Source organism: Petaurus breviceps, unplaced genomic scaffold (genome assembly GCF_028583685.1).
Source record: "Petaurus breviceps papuanus isolate PSGF00001 unplaced genomic scaffold, PetGlider_PUasm1.0 178, whole genome shotgun sequence".
NCBI classification, from domain to species: domain Eukaryota; kingdom Metazoa; phylum Chordata; class Mammalia; order Diprotodontia; family Petauridae; genus Petaurus; species Petaurus breviceps.
The window spans coordinates 3259954-3278532 of NW_027185777.1; the positions used below are offsets into that span (position 1 = coordinate 3259954).

General features: G+C 41.6%; 1 protein-coding gene across 2 annotated transcripts in view; it reads right to left on the reverse strand.

The window, feature by feature from the left end:
• Positions 1-12774, reverse strand: part of CDK14 (cyclin dependent kinase 14) — a 678842-nt gene extending 666068 nt beyond the window's left edge. For both annotated transcript variants that reach the window (XM_069086180.1, XM_069086181.1), the window contains exons 1-2: positions 12643-12774; positions 4323-4354 (exon numbers count right to left, since the gene is read on the reverse strand). In XM_069086180.1, coding sequence (XP_068942281.1) covers positions 4323-4354; positions 12643-12733 — 123 coding nt within the window. In that variant the 5' untranslated portion in view covers positions 12734-12774. The remainder of the gene's footprint in view (positions 1-4322; positions 4355-12642) is intronic.
• Positions 12775-18579: the final 5805 nt, after the last annotated feature.

Below are 18579 nucleotides of genomic sequence, written 5' to 3' on the forward strand. Positions count from 1 at the left end.
TACCACAACTGGGAAACAAACAATTATCCCAGCCCCCATACAGCATTTTGGAGGCAGAGAGAGACTGACAGGATTGCTGAGGGCCACTTTGAATTGCCCAGGACTTTTGAGAGCTGCCACCCAGAGCTGCCAAGGACTGAGGAGACATGGCTGTTATGCTGGTACTTTGTCTGTTTTGATGTTGTTTTGCCAGATTTGTCCACTGATGAAAGACAGTCCTGTTGTTGCAGAAGTCTTGGAACCTTGCTGTTGGTTCAGTGATCCAGAGACTGTTCTGCATACAGAGAGTGAATTCTGTCCGCTGGTGAAGGACAGTGCTGTTGTTGCAGGGGTCTGGGAACCTTGCTGTTGGTTCAGAAGCCCTGAAGAAGGATTTTCTTGTTGTATGTTTACAGAAATCCTGGAAGAGGGTTTTGCTAATGTTTTCAGGGGTCCTAGGACTGTTCTGCAGACAGAGAATGAATTAAGGAAGAGACTGGCAATGTATCTTGTGGCCTTGCTAAGCTTTGTCTCCCCAGGAACAAAGATAGCTGAGAACTTGCCTAGTGTCAAGATGAAGAAAAGACCTCCATTTGGGTATTAAATGCTGTGCTTAAGCTTGTTGTAACTCTGGGGTAGATTCAATTGTGATCCAAGGGTGGGGAACTTTTGACCTTTTTGTGCTCTGTGATAGACTAAATGAATGTACAGCCTAGGGGTGGAGTAGTATTTAGAAGAGGGACTTTGTGATTGATTAAATGAATGTAATATCCAGGGGTGGAGTAGTACTTGATTAAATCACACTTGGGGGTAGTACTTGGAGATTATTGAATCACACTTGTAAATGCTATATTTTGAATGATGCTAAATTTTGATTCTATCTGTTCTTAATTTGTCACTGAATAAAATGGAGAGCACCTATGCTGGTATTTTGAACCTTGGGAAGTTGCCTTTGTTTGGCATTACAGGCCCAAATTCAAACTCTCTCCACATGGAACAGAGTAGGAGCCTGGACCTCTATGAACATGCATTAACCCAAGTTTAAAGCCATTTAGTGGCTTGCGGAGGGGAAAAACCACTAATGAAACAGCTGGTGATGTGACTGTGCAGGAACAAGCCTAGGGACAAACGAAACCAATGTCCACTTTGGGCACCTGTATAAAAGTTTTGAATGTCCAAGCTCAATGTCACACAAGGAAACAAGGGCACAAAATGCCAACACCACATAATTCAAGAGTCACTCTGCCAAAAGGTAGGGGGAAGGTTTAAAAATGGGGTGGGGGGAGAATAAAAGCCTCTGAATAAAACCTCGGGTGCCATGGGGAGTATGTGCATAGACTCAGCTATCTTACTCCAAATCTGCAGGGCCTCACAGAAATGCCAAATATTTTGCTTAGAATTGCAAATCTACACCCCACTTTCAGGTTCTGTCTCTAACTTTTAAACACAGTTCTTGACTACTGTTAGACGGTGGTGTTTTGTTTTTCACTGCAAGAAAGTATTTCAGAGTAGTAAAACAGAAAACAGAAATCTTTCAAATCATGTCTGTATTTCTATATTCTCTCTTTTCAGCAAAACTCAGGCTCTGTATGTATATGTGTGTATGTGTGTTTGTTGTCTAGGGTGAGGAAAAGGGGAACTGATGTGGAAGGAGAGGAAGAAAGAACTCCAAAACACAAGAACTCATTTAAAAATATTAGAAAAATTAAAATTTTCAAGTGCCACTTTCTTCCACAAGAACACAGCCTCCCTCTAGCCCCAGGAGCAGACCACTCTAGAGAGTAGCCTCCTCTCTGTCCATAAAGATTGTCTTGGGAAAGAGATTAATCCTAGTTGCTCTATAGAAATGAAGGGGACTCAGCCCCCAAGTTTCAAGATTTGAATCTGAATTTGTAGGATATATCTTCAAGTGTGCAAGGAGAAAGGTAGCCGAGGTAGTGGTGTCAAAGGATTAGATTACCATGAGAGGTCGCCCAGTCTTCTGTCTGTTTAAAATACATATTTGGCTAGTCTACTAATTAGCTAAAGAAAATTTCAGAATTTTAGAGCCAAAGTGGCCCCAAAGTACTGGCTTAGTCCAGTGCCCTCCTCTAGGGGCAGAGACAAAGCACAGAAAAAGTCAACAATTTGCTCAAAGTCACATGCCTGACCCGTGGCCAAGGTAGGGCTCAAATATAGGACCCCTAACCCAATTCAAGACACCTTCTCCTATATTCTCCAAAGTTTCCAATTAGAAACAATATTGTGATTGAATGATACACAAATGTCACATCCAACCTTATCTTGGATGAGGGTCTGAAGCAATGGTCTATATTTGTTGTTCTTTAGTCGTTTTCAGTCGTATCTGACTGTGACTTCATTTGGAATTTTCTTGGCAAAGACACTGGAAGAGTTTGCCATTTCCTTCTCTAGCTCATTTTACAGATGAGGAAACTGAGGCAAAGAGGGTCAGGTGACTTGCCCAGGGTCACACTGGTGCTAGTTAAGTGTGAGGCCAGATTTGAACTCAGGAAGAAAAAAATTCCCTCCACTGTACCTTTTCACTGTCTCTACGCAGTGCTCCTCCTAATAAGAGATCTCACACAGAATAGGACTCTTCTCCCACAGCAGGTCTGGCTGCAGTACTTGTGACCTTGGCACCTCCCAGTCAACAGCGGAATAAGCCACTTCACCTCTGTTTCCTCTAGTGTAAAATTAAGGGATTGAGTCTCCATGGTCCCTAAGGTTTCTTCAAGCTCTAAAACTCTGTGAGGCCTTTGGCCTCTGCGGAGGATCTGAGTGGGACAGAAAAAAATGACTGACCAGGAAGTTGATCTTACTCCTGTCTGGAGACATTGCTTCAAAATTGGTCTTGGTGTCAAGACCTAGGTAAGAGCCTCACCGTGCGCCAGGCAACTCTCGGAAAGGAGGAAGAGCAAACAATGGCAGATTGGCACTAGGAGAGGAGTTCCCTTCACCAATAAAAACCACAGGGCCAGATCTAAAGGCATGTTGTGCCTTTTCATCCCTAAGACAGAGGGAAAGCGCCCCAAATGGCCAAACCACGGCACAAACACCCAGGAATGGGGGCCAGGACAGCAGAACCACTGCTGATGTCTGAAAGGGGGCCTGCTGCTCCAGGCCAAGGTAATGTGATGTTATTGAGATGCTGGCAAAGGGTATTTGGGGTCCAGAGACTCTGAATGGGTATAATTCATTGCAGAAAAACCAGAGACAGCTTAGAAAGCAACAGAGCACGGGAGCCAAATTAAACTATCGAAATCCACATACATTTCTAACCTGGGTTAGAGGGAGAACTGGAGTGGGTGGAAATAAGGTAGGGCTGAATGTCCTGGAATCCAGAATCTCGGGCTAGTCAGATGGTGAGGTGACATTCCATACATAGATCCATTGCAAATAGGCAAGGTAGGAGTGATAATACTTTGGGTAAAGCACTTTTAACAGAAAAGGATACAAACACTTTCCCTGTGTCTCTGAGTGAATTGCATTACAATGGCATCACAGGATCTCTGTCTATTTACACGCATGCTTTCAGGTGATTCTCAGTTCCCAGGATACACCGTTGATATTACCAGGTATTTTTTTTAAATTTTTAATTTAAACTTAAAATTTTTAAATTAAAAATTTTTTTTAATCTAGAAATCAAGTATGATTTTAAAACTACATTGAAGATATCTGGAATAGTGCCTAATATGGAGTAGGTATTTAGTAAATGCTTAGTGACTGAAAAGATTTACAGATTAGTTAAGAACTCTCTACTACTTTATCATAAAAGGTTACCTGCCATTCCATAGCAAGGAGACCTTAAAGAAGTTGAATGCCGGATCTGACAGACAGAGACCAGGACAACTGAAACTATAAAAGTCAACCTGTCCTCTGGGAGAATGGGAGAGAGGGTGGGGTTTCAACATTGAAGCAAATCCCAATGGAGTTTGAGGTCTCCAAAATGGTGCCCAACTTAGGGCTGTAAGCTTAACCCAACTACACATATCACATTTGGCTTCTGGAACATTTTCAGCAACAGCAACTACACAAAGTCCATTTGCCAGAAATGCCAACAACAGTACAAAGGGCAATGCCATTTTCTTTTTAAATACATAAAAAGGTATTTTTTTTCCTATTCAGTGCCAATAAATTAACCTGGAAGTTCAAAATTCCTATAAAATTAAGCCTGATCATTATGGGAATCACCATTTCACGAGAGTGTGAAAGTAGTAAACACTTGCTGACAAAAACAAAACACCCAAACATTCTTTCTGTTTCCAAGTGAGGAGTTGGCAGCAACTGAATATTGCTGGCAGTAATTAAATACATCCAACACAAGATAAAGAAATTTAACCTACCTCATCAAAGCTGCTGTCCTCTTTCTTCAAAGCTTTAAAAGAAAAAAAGAAAAGGAAGCAGTTATTGTCACAAATTTTGAAAAAAGACCCAAAGTGACTATATTGGAAAGTGCGGATAGGCTTCGGGGGAGATGGAGTAACATGGTCTTGTTTCTAAAAGCAAAGACTACACTAGCCTGAATAACAATTTTATGATCAAAATATGAAAGTGAAAATGAGATATGGAATTGCACAGCATGCATCTTTCTGAGATGGTTTTCATAAATATGTAAATCAAACTATACTTTCAGGTAAGGAAAAATGGAGTTCACAACACATCTTTTCTACCATTCTTATTCACTCTGAAAACATTTCCAGGAAAGTACACCAAGCCAGAATTGTAAAGTAATATTTCCCTTTTTCACATTCTTTTGTTGCATGCACCCAAAAATTTTATGCAGGAATTACAGCATGGTGTGTATGTGTGTGTGTTACAAACAAATCAGTCAGTATTTCCTGTAGATTTGTTCCAATGACACAGACTTGTTCTGCAGAGCATTCCTTGAGCCTCTGACATGACCAGAGAAGTTTAAGTGATATGGGGGAAAGGTCTGAGGGTGTAAGAACAGCAATCCCCAAGAGAAAACCTATTTTGGCCATTTTTTTTTTTTTGCATAACAATTTCAGCAAGCAAACCCACTATTCAAGAGGATAATTAGTTTGAAAGGTTTTCTGGAAGCTACCAGAGACCTGAATTGAAATTCAAATAAACTGCCCATCTGCACGACTGGAATATTGTCACTGATGAGTACAGGAATCAGTTAATTTTTCATGTGCTGGGGTCTGATCTCTAGGGGATTAAATCCCACAACCACTGAAAAACATGTGTATCTTTTAAGGAAGATGTATGCATTGGCTGATGTACCTACAGTTGATAGGTTAACAGAACTATTTTAATTAATGCAATATAATAAGACAATGTAGAATTCAAAGTAGTTTGGCACTAAAACAAGGAATGTGAATAAAACTCGAAGTCCACCACATGTTAAAACTGCAGCTGCAAAAATAAAAATGACATGGGCCATTGTCCTGTTAGCAATGTACCTAAGAGTTGTGAAATCAAAGCTTGTATAGAGATGGTACATAGTCCTCAAAAACCAAAAAGGAAAAATAATGAATACTCTCCAGAATCGTTCATTCTTATTCTTCCCCCTTTCTATGAAATTGATAAATGTGAAATAGCTTAGGATCCTTTACCACAGGGAATGATATCTAATGAACGAAAAATAAAAAGTCTGTATTTGGTTACAGACTCAATTTTCTAATCTTGCTTTCAATTTACTTGTACAATCAGACTGATCTATTATCATATCTGTACACATTAAGAAATTCTCTGAGAGGGGGTTTGTTTCTCTTTCTTTCTCAGTTGAGTGTGGAGTTGGAAAGAGAAGGTAGATCTTTGAAAAAAATCAAACAATTTAATTTTTTTTAAAAGCTCCCTAATAGGAAAATGGTATGATTCTTGTACAGTTGCCCAGGTTACTACCACTGGAAAATAAAATCCTCAAAGGAATTTAAAGAGGTAACTTTTGGAGATATTTTGTTAAGATAGCCAAAAGGATCGTTAGTCTGCACTCTGAGTAGCCACACAGAGAGCCCAATGGATACCTTGAAATCACAAAGCCCTGCCTCAAATACAGACTGTCAGGGCAACCACAGGTTAAGTCCCATAACCTCGCAGTGCCCCCAACAACTCACTATGGCACTCAATTACCCACATCTTGCATCAGGTGGAGGGTGTTTCCATGCCCAGAAATGCTGACTCCAAAAAATTCTTTCCTCCAGCCCCAGCTGTCAACTGATTCACTGTAAACTGTTCATGGTTTCCACTAGCCAATAGAAATAGCTCTCTATTAAAAAATAATCTAGATGGTGAGATCTTAGGGTAAAAAGATACCATTCATTTCTAATCAATTCATTTATCATGATTTTTGTAATGAGCTATATGCTGATACACTAAGCTAAACAATAATAAAATATTCGTTATCTATACACAGTATACTCCAGTCATTTATTCAACAATTTTTTTTTATTACGGCAGGTATAGTGTCATATAAAACATAATCCCTTCCCCCAGAACACTACAATCTAGTTTCACAAATTTTTTAAACTACTCTTTATATTACATTGTCTGTCAGATGACATCAGGATATCTACCATCTGAACAATTCCACCTCCCCACCCTCCCAAAAAGAGAAAGGGAAAAGGGGTGAGCAAGGGGGGATGAGAGAGAGACAGAGAGAGCACAAAGTCGTATTTGAAAACTATGGCAGATAATGTACTTTGAGGAACAGCAATGTTGTGGTGGTGATGGTGATAGTAGTAGTAGTAGTAGTAGCAGTAGTAGTAGTAGTAGTAATTTTAAGGTTTACAAGCTGCTTTGCATAGGTTCTTATGTTATCTTCATAACCCTGAGAGGTAGGTGTTATAATTATCCCCATTTTACAAATGAGGAAAATGAGGCTTACTCAGAGTCATACACCTAGTGAAAAGCTCAGGCAGGATAGGAACTCAGTCTTGCTGACTCTAAGGTCAACATTCTACCCCCTGTAGTACTGTACTTATAACCATGTCCTGGAAGATGGTTTGTATGGGGTGCGAACAAAAGAAAAACTTCCTCAGAAATAGGCAGGTTCCTCAAACATTGCCATTTTATGCAGATAACATCACACTAAAAGCAGTATGATATAACAGACAGCATTCTAGACCCGGAGTCAGGAAGACCCAGGTTCAAATTGCATGAGTGTGTCCCATGGTGTAAGGCTCATTTGGATAATTAGGGCAAAAAAGGAGACTGGAGGGAAACATGAAAGATGTAAGTATTTGAAAGACTGGTCAACAGAAGAGGGACTGATGTGTTTAGTTTGACCCCAAAAAGTAAGACAAGGATAAAGACACAACAAAGAAACAAATTTGGGCTTGAAGGCTAGAAAAGACTTTCTAATGAAACTCTCATGGCAACAAGGTAGAAAGGTGGATCAAGCACTGGTCCTAGAGTCAGAAAATTCAGAGTTCAAATCCAGTCTCAGACATTTAATAGCTGTGTGACTCTGAGTCAATCACATTTAAAAACAAAAAACCCCTATGGTTGCCTCAGTTTCCCCAACTGTAAAATAAAAGCACCTACCTCCCAGGGTTGTTGTAAGGATCAAATGAGTTAATATTTCCAAAGACTCAGATAGTAGGTGCTATATAAACACTAGCTATTGTTGTTATGAATGATAAGAGCTCTCCACAAGGGGAATGGGCCATCTTCAAAAGCAAAGGGTGTTGAGAATTTACTGGCTGAGGGGCAGAGCAGCTGTCATCAAATTCAAATGGCAATGGGGGGGGTCTGGGCACATCACATATCGACTTAGTCTTAAAATGTACTGTTACCTACATTCTATTGTATTTTTATTTACTTTGTTAACCTTTTCTCCATTACCTTTCCATCTGGTTCAGCTGCCCTTAGGAGTGCTGTGGTCTGTCTTTGCTGAACAAGGCATTCTTTTTCAGATCTGCCTTCAATTCCAGGGCCTCTGAGGTCCCTTCCAACTCTGAAATTCTGATTCCAACATTATTAATGACATGAAAGATGAGAAAAGGATGTGACTTGATAATAAACAGAGAAAATGAACCATCCCAGTAATCCCTATCATTGAGCTTTTAGATCAGGAGTAGGGAACCTGCAGCCTCAAGGCCACATGTGTCCTTCTAGGTCCTCAAGTGTGGCCCTTTGACTGAATCCAGACTTCAAAGAACAAATTTCCTTACATGCAGCCTCCTAGGTTCTTGAGTGCAGCCTTTGACTGAGTCCAAGTTTTACAGAACAAATTATTTTATTAAGGGGATGTGTTCTGTGAAGTTTGGATTCAGTCAAAGGGCCACATTCGAGGACCTAAAGGAACATGTGGCCTCGAGGCCATAGGTTCCCCACCCCTCTTTTAGACACTAATATAGTGTCTCAGCACACTGGTAGATCCTCTAGAATATGAGTCTCAGAGGACGAAAAGGCAGGAAGTGGTTGGGAGCTGCCTTGACAGAGTCGGAGATGAGAGAGAGTGGAAGGTCTTTACCACCTGCCAGCCCCAAACTGTTTTCACTATTCTTCTTCTTACTCATACATTACTCAAGGAATTAAGGAGGAGGGTGATCAGGAGGTGAGACAGAAGGAAAAGAGCAAGGGGGGGAGGGGAGGGAAGAAGGTATCCAAAAAAAAAAAAACTCAGAAGAAAAGAAGCATGTGTAAAAGGTGCCAAAAGAGCTGTGCCCCAGGACCCACAGGGACAAAGAGTTATAAGAAGCCCTTTGAAAATACTTTCTCACATGAGTAAAACTTTGCATTCATTAAAAAATATATATTTTCAGCTACTTAACACCCACGGAAAAAAACTGGCCTTGTAACCTTGGGCAAGTTACTTAACCCCAAGTGCTTTAAATATATATATCTATATATTTTTTTTTCCTAAATAATGATCCATCCATTCTGACAGTTCTTACAGGGATAAAGACCACAAATTAAAGGTGTCTTGGATGAATAAATTCTGCCCTAAATATTCACATAGTATCTCTTTATTGAATATACAGTGAATGTCATTAGTCATTCATGTGAATGTTAACCCATAATTTTCTTCAACTACAGGAAGGAACAGCAAACTGCCCACATTCTTCTGGTTTAATGGAGTGCTATTTATTAACATTTATTTAAGGAAATTGTGCACTTCTCATTAGCAAAGTTCTCCACTTCGAGGCACTCCAAGCTCTGGCTGATTAAAAAACAAATACCCTTTCCTAAATAATAATATTAAGTATTAAAATGTCCAGGTTTCCAGATTAAAGTTCTTAGTGTATTATAGGACTCTTTCCAAGTATCACTATATATATATATTTATTTTGGTCCATAATGTTATTATCAATTAATGTAATAACTGCCATCTTCAAATAGATGCAATTCCCTAGATGATGCTTCAAATCTGGAATTATATATTCATTGTACAAGATGCAGTAATTCAGGGTCTGTCTTCCTATTAGATTCAGTGCTGGAACAAGCTAAATTAAAAAAAAAGTTACATAGGATTCCCACACTCTTCTCCAATACATTGTTTTAAGAGCAAAGTTACACCAGAAGACAATGTAAAGACACTTAGTTTGGTTCTGGAAAACCTATCCTAACTTCCTAAGCCTGGCCCTCCAAAAACATTTATAAAGATGTATTTTCAGTCCTTTGAACAATGTATAGTAGATTCCCACTGCTCTTTATTTCGTTTTATTGGCATCAAATAAAAACCAAAGCGATGTGTTGGACAACTACAATAATTCCTAATTAGAGGGGACTGCTGACATTATTTAGCCCTAAACAACAAACATTCCTAACTAGAATCAATGGGTCACTTTCAGGTTCAATTATACAAGTCTTAGGAGGGAGCCCCAGCTGATATCCCAGTCACTCACTGGCAGACCTCACAAATTAGGGCTCTGTCTCTTGAAAATCAATGTGTTTTATAAATCCTTTTATAGGCAGTAATCTCAGCTTGTCCATGGTTACTGAAGGAAGGGAGAAAAGCTTGCAGGATCAATTTAATAGAGGAGCAAATAAGGCCTTCATGTTGCCACTCCTAACTTCTTGTGCTCTGTATTATAAACACTGATTGAAGAGCCAGAACTTTCAAACATTGTCCTCCATTGTTAACTAAGGTTTCCTAGTTGGGCAATTTGTCACTGCTTGCAATTAAACAATGCCACCATGTATCGCAGGATATTTTAAACTACCCTTAGGAATTGCACACAAAATAAACTAAAGGGCAGAACTAAGTCAGTAAGAAGGATGCTATTTCCAGCAGGCATTCTGCAATAATCCCATCTGAATTGGGCTAGGAAGGATAAGGGTGCTGGCGTGTCAAATTGCAGAACCGGGAAAAGTATCAGCAATTTGATCCCACCATGAACTACCAAGACACAGAGAGAAGATAACTGATGTATGAAAAAAGCCAGAACACTCCACGTTATATCTGTCCCTTCGCCCCTCATTTCACAGCACTTTCTTCCAAAAGGCTTTCTCAACTATTTCAACTGTGCAATCTTTTAAAATTTAATTCTAGCACAATAAAGTTCCAATTAGTTAGAACCCAAATAGCCTTTAAAAAAAAAAAAAAGAGCCCTCCAAACACAATCTTAACTTTAAGGCAAAAGAGGAAAATTACAAGAAAATAAATAGATAGTAAGGAGCCATCCAAAAAGCAACTTCTAACATATGACCCAACTGATTGTACCTTTAACCCAATCTCCTAGCTTTGTAAATCTGTATTTTAGAATTCTATGATAATAATTGACATTCAGGATGAGGGCCTTCAGGAACTCCAAGAAGCAATCAGTCATATTCACTATACCACAAAGCAGGAAAATTTACTCATATTTTTAAAAATCTCTCAACAAGGGCTGAAATAGAAAACAACCTCTGATCAATAAACCTGAAATTTCAATTAGCCACAATATTCCACTTCCCCAAAAATCTAGTTAATCCAGGTCTTACAGAATGGAAATAAAAAACAAGGTTTCAAAATTATTTAAACACAGACACAGTCAATATTAAATTTATATTTTGTATTCATTTCCTTAGTTTCTCACCAAGGCAACTGACATTAATTATTTAATACAAAACTGGCTTTACTCCAACAGAGTCATTAATATTAGAAAATACATAGTAAAATGTTTTTAAAACATTAGGTTAATGGACTGAAAGTGCAGAGGCCTATATGATAGTTTGGATTAGAATTTGAATTACCAGTATTATTAATAATAAACACTGAGCACCAAGTACGCAATTACTTTCAAATGCTGTTTTTAATCTTGAAACTTTATTTTCCAAAATATTTCTAACTCTGATGGGTGAACTTACAAACATACCATATATTTTCGAAGAATATTTGAATATTAATTCAAATATTGAATCTAAACACTTGAATCTAAAGGGAGATTGGGCCTTACAATCTGAATTGACTTATCTATTCATAAGTCAAAGGAAAACAAAGACACCACCACTAAATCCAAAACCTCAGAACTGCCTTTTAGTTGGGAAAAGATAAGGGAATAGCTGAGCATTTTTAGGATATGTTTGTAAAATGTTAAAAGTTAATTTAGCACAAATATTATATCTGCACCAAACTGCAGATATATACATATATATACTATATATACATAATATCTGCAAAGTCCTTCAGTATTTTTCTTTTTGATGTGGGGAGGGGCAGACCTGGACATTTTTCTGCTTTATTTTCATTAACACCTTCATTAACAAGGATATTAAATAACTGAAACAAAGATTTAGTGCCTATGAGACACTATGGCTCAGTTTAATAAGAAACAGAATATTCCTGTAGTTTGCACCACCGCACACTGATGAAAGGGACCCTTCCCAAGTTTGCTAAGTTTAAGGGGCAAGTTCTGTTGTCAATCCTTGAAATGCAATAAACCTTTAAACTGTACCTATAATATGGTATTTTTCACCTAAAGTTCCTAAAGTTTTTTTTGTAACAACAAAAAAAAAGAATGAAGTCAACTGTTCCCACTTATTAACAATGGAGTTGAAATGAACTCTTAATTGTTGGTAGGTAGCTCTGGCACACATTTTGTAAAGCATTCAGAAAATGTGGGTGTCTATTGCCTCTGATAGCCTGACTCCCTTGTAACCATCAAACCTAGCATTCTTGGAAGCTAAGTGACAAACAAAAGGTCCCAGGGTAGAAGGAGCACTTCCTCTAGGGTTTCATGAGTTTGCAAACGTCACCCGGAGTTTCGGTCCCACCTTTTCAAGAATCCCAAAAACTAAACAAACCAACCAACTGCGGTCTGGTGGTTAACTACCAGCGACACCAAAGCCCTGCGGTCAAGCTTTATGGGGGCGTGTGGATGGGAGGTGATGGGAGAAGATCCTTTGGGCAGGGCAGACAGTCTTGGGGAGGATGGGAGAGGGAGGAAAGAAAGAGGGCGGGGTGGAGAAATGCAAATAACTGCCTGGAATGCCCACAAAGTGCCCTCGGGGGTCCAGGAGAGAGTAAGGGAGGAACTTCCCGGTCCCGGTCCCACCCTCCCCAGGTTCCGAGCCAAGTGCAGCCCCTAGGGTACGGCGTGCAAACCAGACACCCACCCCCTGGATTTTCGGCCCCGGAGTGGGTACTCGGCATCGCCGCACACAACTGCGCACTGGGGTTTGGGAAGGATGGAGAGGGAGGAATTGGGCAGTTAGGGAGCCGGACAGCAGGGGATTCCAAGAGGGGTCGGCCGGCAGCCCCAGGAGACTCACCTATCCGGCTGAAACTCTCTGACAAAGTTCGGCGCAACTTCTTCATCCTGCTGATCTTCTCCGCCGGCTGAGACTCAATCAGGTCACACATCTGGACTCTGCGGAGCCCGGGAAACTTCCCGACACGGGTCCAGAGCCGAAGAAGACAACAGAGACCAGGGGGGCGGGCGGGCGGGCGAGGAGGAGGAGAGAGGGGAGGAGGAGGAGGCTCAGCCTTGGGCTAGGCAGGCGAGCCGAGCGAGCGCAGAGCCGGGGCACCCGCGGGCTCGGGGTGCGTGGAGAAGGGGGTCCGAGCTTTCTGCAGATGCCGCTGCTCCGGCTGCTCCTCGGAGTTTCTACGTGGTGCCCGGGGCAGCGGCTGCCGCCGCCGCGGAGCTCCCCGCAGCCTGGCGCATTGCACCCCCTGCGCCCCCCGGGGGACCGAGAAACTGCGGGTGGGCCGGACCGGGACTCCGGGCGGTGGGTCCGACGAGGAGCCTCCGGGAGGGCGGGCGCCAAGGCGGGAGGGATGCAGGCAGGGAGGGCGGGGGAGAAGTTGTCGAGTGACCGGCGCTGGAGCCGAGACAAGGGGCGAGGGCCGAGAGCGGCGCCGGGTCGCCTAGGCGGCGGCCGTCCGTCGGCCGGCTGCACGAGCCTCGGAAGCAGCGGCGCGGGGCTCGGAGCAACAGCAGCGGCAGCAACGGGAAGCGAAGGCGGCGGCGGCGGCGGCGGCGGCGGCAGCGGCAGCCTGGGCTCCCCCGCTCCCAGGCCGCGTCATCTCCCTCCCCTCCTCTCCCCCAGCCTCGGCGAGGGAGCAGCCCCCGGACGGCCCACGCCGCCCCCTCGCTCCGCCCCCGGCCCCCTCCTCCTCCTCCCTACCCAGCCAGGCCAGGCGCGCGCGCGCTCCGAGACTGGAGGGTCAGTGTGCGAGGCTGGGGACTCCCCCAGCCGAGCCTCGGGGCCAAACGGGGACTGGACGGGGAGGCGGGCAGCGCAGGTGAGTGACAGCTGAGGCAGAGCAGCGAGCAGGCGAGCGGGATGGGGGAGACGCGGGGGGACAGCAGCGCAACCAAGAGAGGGGGTGCAGCGCCGAGCCCTTTAAGGAGGGCACTGAGAAGTTTATCGTTTTGGATCCGCGATGTTTTTCCTCCCAGAAATTAACGGTGTGTGAAATTGAAAGGAGGGGGAAGGGCGATGAGCCCCAATTTATACCTTGTCCACCGAAGGGCGATCAAATATGCCAGAGGCCGTGGTCAATCCTTCAATTGCCCAGTAAGCTGTGAAGGTGAAAGACCTGAAAGGAAAGGCAACTAATGATAAATTTTGTGCTGGAAGGGACCTCTGAGGTCATCGAATTCATTCTGCCTCCTCCTTTCACTTTTGGGGATACTGAGACCCAGAGCAATGAAGTCCCTTGTCCAGGGTTTCACAGTTGGAAGTCAATCCAGCCTTCTGCACCTACTTTCCAAGTCTCTTCACTAATTCAACCCCTCATTTTGACTTTAACTCCAAGTGACTCTTGGAAAATGCACAGGAAGGAAGTTGCTAAGCCAAGATTTGAACCCAAGTTATAAGATCAAGGATTTAGATCTAGAAGGGACCACAAAGATCATCTTATCCAAAGTGAGTTGACTCAACCAAGATCACACAATTAGCAAGGAGGTTGTCCCATTTTAGCCGCAGAACTTGATTCCATTCCTGATTTCCAAACCAATATGCTTTCTTGCTTTCTGGAGACAATGGGGTTAAGTAACTTGCCCAGGATCACACGGAACTATCAGTGGTAGGATTTGAACTCAAGTCCTCCTGGCTCTAGGTCCAGTATTCTATCGACTTGGACACCTAGCTGCTTCTTTCTACTATAATATACTGCCCCTGGGCATACCTCACCCTTCTGCCGCAATGGATACAAAAAGAAATTCCTCCCAACCTCCACCACTGACCTGGTGAGATTTTGCAATTTTACAGCCTGCAGACAGACATCATCTGGATCCTAATAAAATGGGCTATGTCCAAATAACCAGTGGGGGAGGGTTAGAATGTGTTGTATTTGGGCACCAGCGCTTCTTTTGAATTAGAAACGTTAGTAATCTTGAGTCATCTGGCTGTGTAAGCAATGAGAGAGGTGGGGAGGGTGTGACAATGCTGTTTGCTTTAAAGGAAGTTTGAGAGAATATGTGTTTTGTTAAAAGATTTTTATCTTGCAACAAAAACTAATCCCCCCTTCCTTAAATTGTAAGTTGAAGTACAGGGACTATGCCTTTGATTTATTCATAATAGTGCTGAGCACATTAAAGGTGTTTAAGAAATCTCAGTCAATAAGGACAAAGGGGATAGGGGGGGGGGGGGGGGGGGGCCGATAACCAACTTCTGACTTCCAGGAAGTCTACTACTGAATAGTGATTTCGAAAAGAATTACACATAGACACAGTATGTGTAAAAGCAATAAAATAAATTAACAGGCATTCTGATACTGATGCCCCCATGTAGCTATCATAGAAAGCATCCTGTGTGGTCCAATTCAGGAAAAGTTTTCTTTTTGTCATTTCCTCATGTGACTCAGAGAAAGTTGTCAGCAACACATGTGTAAGTGATGGAATAAAGCTTTCCAACCATCATCCCGGGATGTCCATGAATTCTCCCAGCAGCTACAAAGGAAGTCCAGATGTTCTTGGCCCTTCTGCCAATGATTTGCTTTGAAAAAAAAAAAAAACAGCAAATACTTTAATCCTCCTTCAACTCCCCAATTATTTTTTAAAATAAACTTCACATGATTAGAAGAGTGAAGAAGAATTAGCTCAAATCCATCAATTTTGTATCTTTTTTGTCTCTTGCAAGAAAGGTGATTATAACTTGATTAAAATGAAACTTTGGAAGTATCAATGGAGATCTATTAGCCATAACATCCCTCTCATGGTTATGCATTACCATAGATAATCCCTTGACATGGATGATCTTAACTGTCAAAAAAAAAAATGGAAACCAAAGAGTGAAGTTTTAAACTGAATTCTCCGATGAAGCAGCGGCTAAATCTGATGTTACAATGACCAATAATAATGTGTTTTCTCTTAAAATTCAGTTTGGTTCCATTAAATAAACACTAAATACCCACTATGTGTTTTCCAAGTCATTCATAACCTGGCCCCTTCTTAACTTCACAGTCTTCTTACACTTCCTATTCTATCCAGTGGCACTGGCCTCTCCGCAGTTCCTAGAACTTGACACTCCCATCTAGCTATTCTGAGCATTTCCATGGGCTGTTCCCCTGGCCTGGAACTCTCCCCTATCTCTACCTCCTGGCTTCCTTCAAGCCTCCCTTTCTGCAGGAAACCCTTCCCAGTCTTCCTTAATCTTTGTGCCGTCCCTCAGAGATGACCCCCATTTAGCCTGTCTCATTTTTACCCAGTTGCATGTTGTTGTCTCCTCCATTTGACTATGAGCCCCCTGAGAGCAGAAAACATTTATTACTTTCTTTCTATCCCCAGTGCTTAACACAGTACCTGGGACATATAGGCACTCGATAAATGTTGACCAACTAAATTACTAAGTCTGTATCAGAGAGGATAGAAGGACAAGGACAGAACGGTCCCTTCCATCTTGGACTTTACATTCTTGTTAATAGAATTTGTGCAGGAGCCAAGAGTGCAGACTGTGATTGGGAAAAGGTAACTTGTTATACCCTCTACCTTTGAAGAGGACCAATGACCAGCTTGTGAAGTGGATTGAAGCGAGGCAGAGCTGCGCTTCACTTTCTCCTCCTTTCAATGAAGTCCAAAGGCAAGACAAAAGTCAAGATTACCAGCTATGGCCCAGGATGCAATGGATGACCTTGACCTTTCTACATTAAAATGACTTAATCAACTGGCAAAGGAATTGAAGCCCTGACTTTGTTTACTCCAGGGCTCTGACCAACTAATTTAAGCAACCAGAGACCACTAAATATTTGAATGCCCCCATGCTCAATGAGTTCTGAAGAAAATGTGAAATAGTGTATAATTCAATTGATAAGTAAAACATAGGTTTTTGTATATTATAACTCATTTTTAGTGAGTATCATTACAGAAATGTAGTGGTTAGATGGCACAGTGGATTAAGCCCTGGGCCTGAAGTGAGGAAAACCTGAGTTCAAATCCAGCCTGAGACACTAGCTGTGTGACTGTGGGCAAGTCACTCATCCCTGTTTGCCTCAGTTTCCACATCTACAAAATGAACTGGAGAAGGAAATGGCAAACCACTCCATTATCTTTGCCAAGAAAACCCCAAATTTGGTCACAAAGAGTTGGCTATGACTGAACAACAAATTATATAAATATATATCAATAAATTTATTATATTCATATATAACATATTATTTTTGTTATATCAATATTATGTAATTTGTATTATTATATATTAAATAGACATAGAAATAACACTATTAGTGCTATTATTATTATTATTATTAATTCCCTACTATTAGTATGGAGTTAAGACCTAGGTATAAGGATATGTTAATAGAAAATTAAATTAAAATTTATATTGCTATTTCAGTGTGGTGTAATAGACAAGCAAGGAAAACCTGAGCTGTACTGGTTCTGTGATTGTAGGCAGATTACTTAACCTCCCAGTCTTCTAGTCAATTATCTAAAACTGAGTTGCAGAGAAGCTGCCATCTTGTATTGTTAGAAAGAATTTCTTTAACTGGGAGCTGTCCTACTGAAATCACAGGCCTGGTCACCATTCCTTCTTATAATAATAACGGATGGATGACCCTGTTCCATTGATCTCCATGAAACGTCTGAAGATCTAAGGAAAAGTGCCCAGAATGAATCCCCATCACAGATTACTGAGAGAATATGAATAAGGATGGGTGGTAATTGATGATTTGTGAGCTCCATTTTTGGAGGGAGTAATACACGTATGACATCACCGATCCACTGAGCACAAAAGCATTGATATGACAAATGGATTTGACAGGTCTTGATCATATGAGAATCAGAGATTCTCAAAGTTGGAAAACTCTTCAGAGACCTTCTGAGGCCATACTTGAAAACATAATTTCATTAAATTACCCAATAGGTGTTCATCTAGGCTCCCCCTGAAGAACTCATATGAAGGGCAACTTGAAATTCGCTCTAGCTTTTAGAAAGTCTTTCCCAGCTCAAGCCCAAATTTGCCTCTTTGCAATTTCCATTGATCGTTCCTAGTTCTAACTCCCTGGGGCCAAGTATAACAAGTCTAATCATTCTCCCATATACCTGAAGACAACCATCATGTTGATGTCTGAGTCTCATATGATGTCTTTAAGGTGATTTTCCATCTGGCTTCCTAACCCTGGAACATTCTTCAGCTAATTGATGTCCTTCTTAAAATGTGCTGGCCAGAACAGAACACAATACTCAGACCAGATGTGTTCTGACCAGGACACAGTACAACAGGACTCTTCCCTTCCTTATTTCTCTCCTACCACACAGTTGACTCATATAAAATTTGCACATCTGGCCCTACTTCATCTATTATATTTGTGAAGTAAGTTTTTGGAACTCCAGGAGTAAGACTTTTCGTTTGTCCCCATTAAAGCTCGATGTATTCAGCCCAAAAGTCTTGAACTTTAGGTACTCTGGCTATTCTCTGGCATGTTACCTATCCCTCCTAGTTTCATGGCATCTGAAAATGTGATAAACATGCCAACTAAGCCTTTATCTAAGTTACCATTAAACAGCACAGGACCAAGGAGAGACTCCTGAGGCACCCACTGGAGACTTCCATTCAAGCTGACACAGCAATTAATGAAACCAATCACTTGATCAGTTTGCAATCACATAGTTGTACTATTTTGCAGCCTGCTTCTCTCCATATTCCACACAAGAATACCATGAGAGACTTAATAATTCCCTTGCTGAAATCTAAGCAAACCGTCCATCTGATCTACTCGTTTAGTCCTTTTTTTTTTTTTTTTTTATTGGGGAACGAACCAAA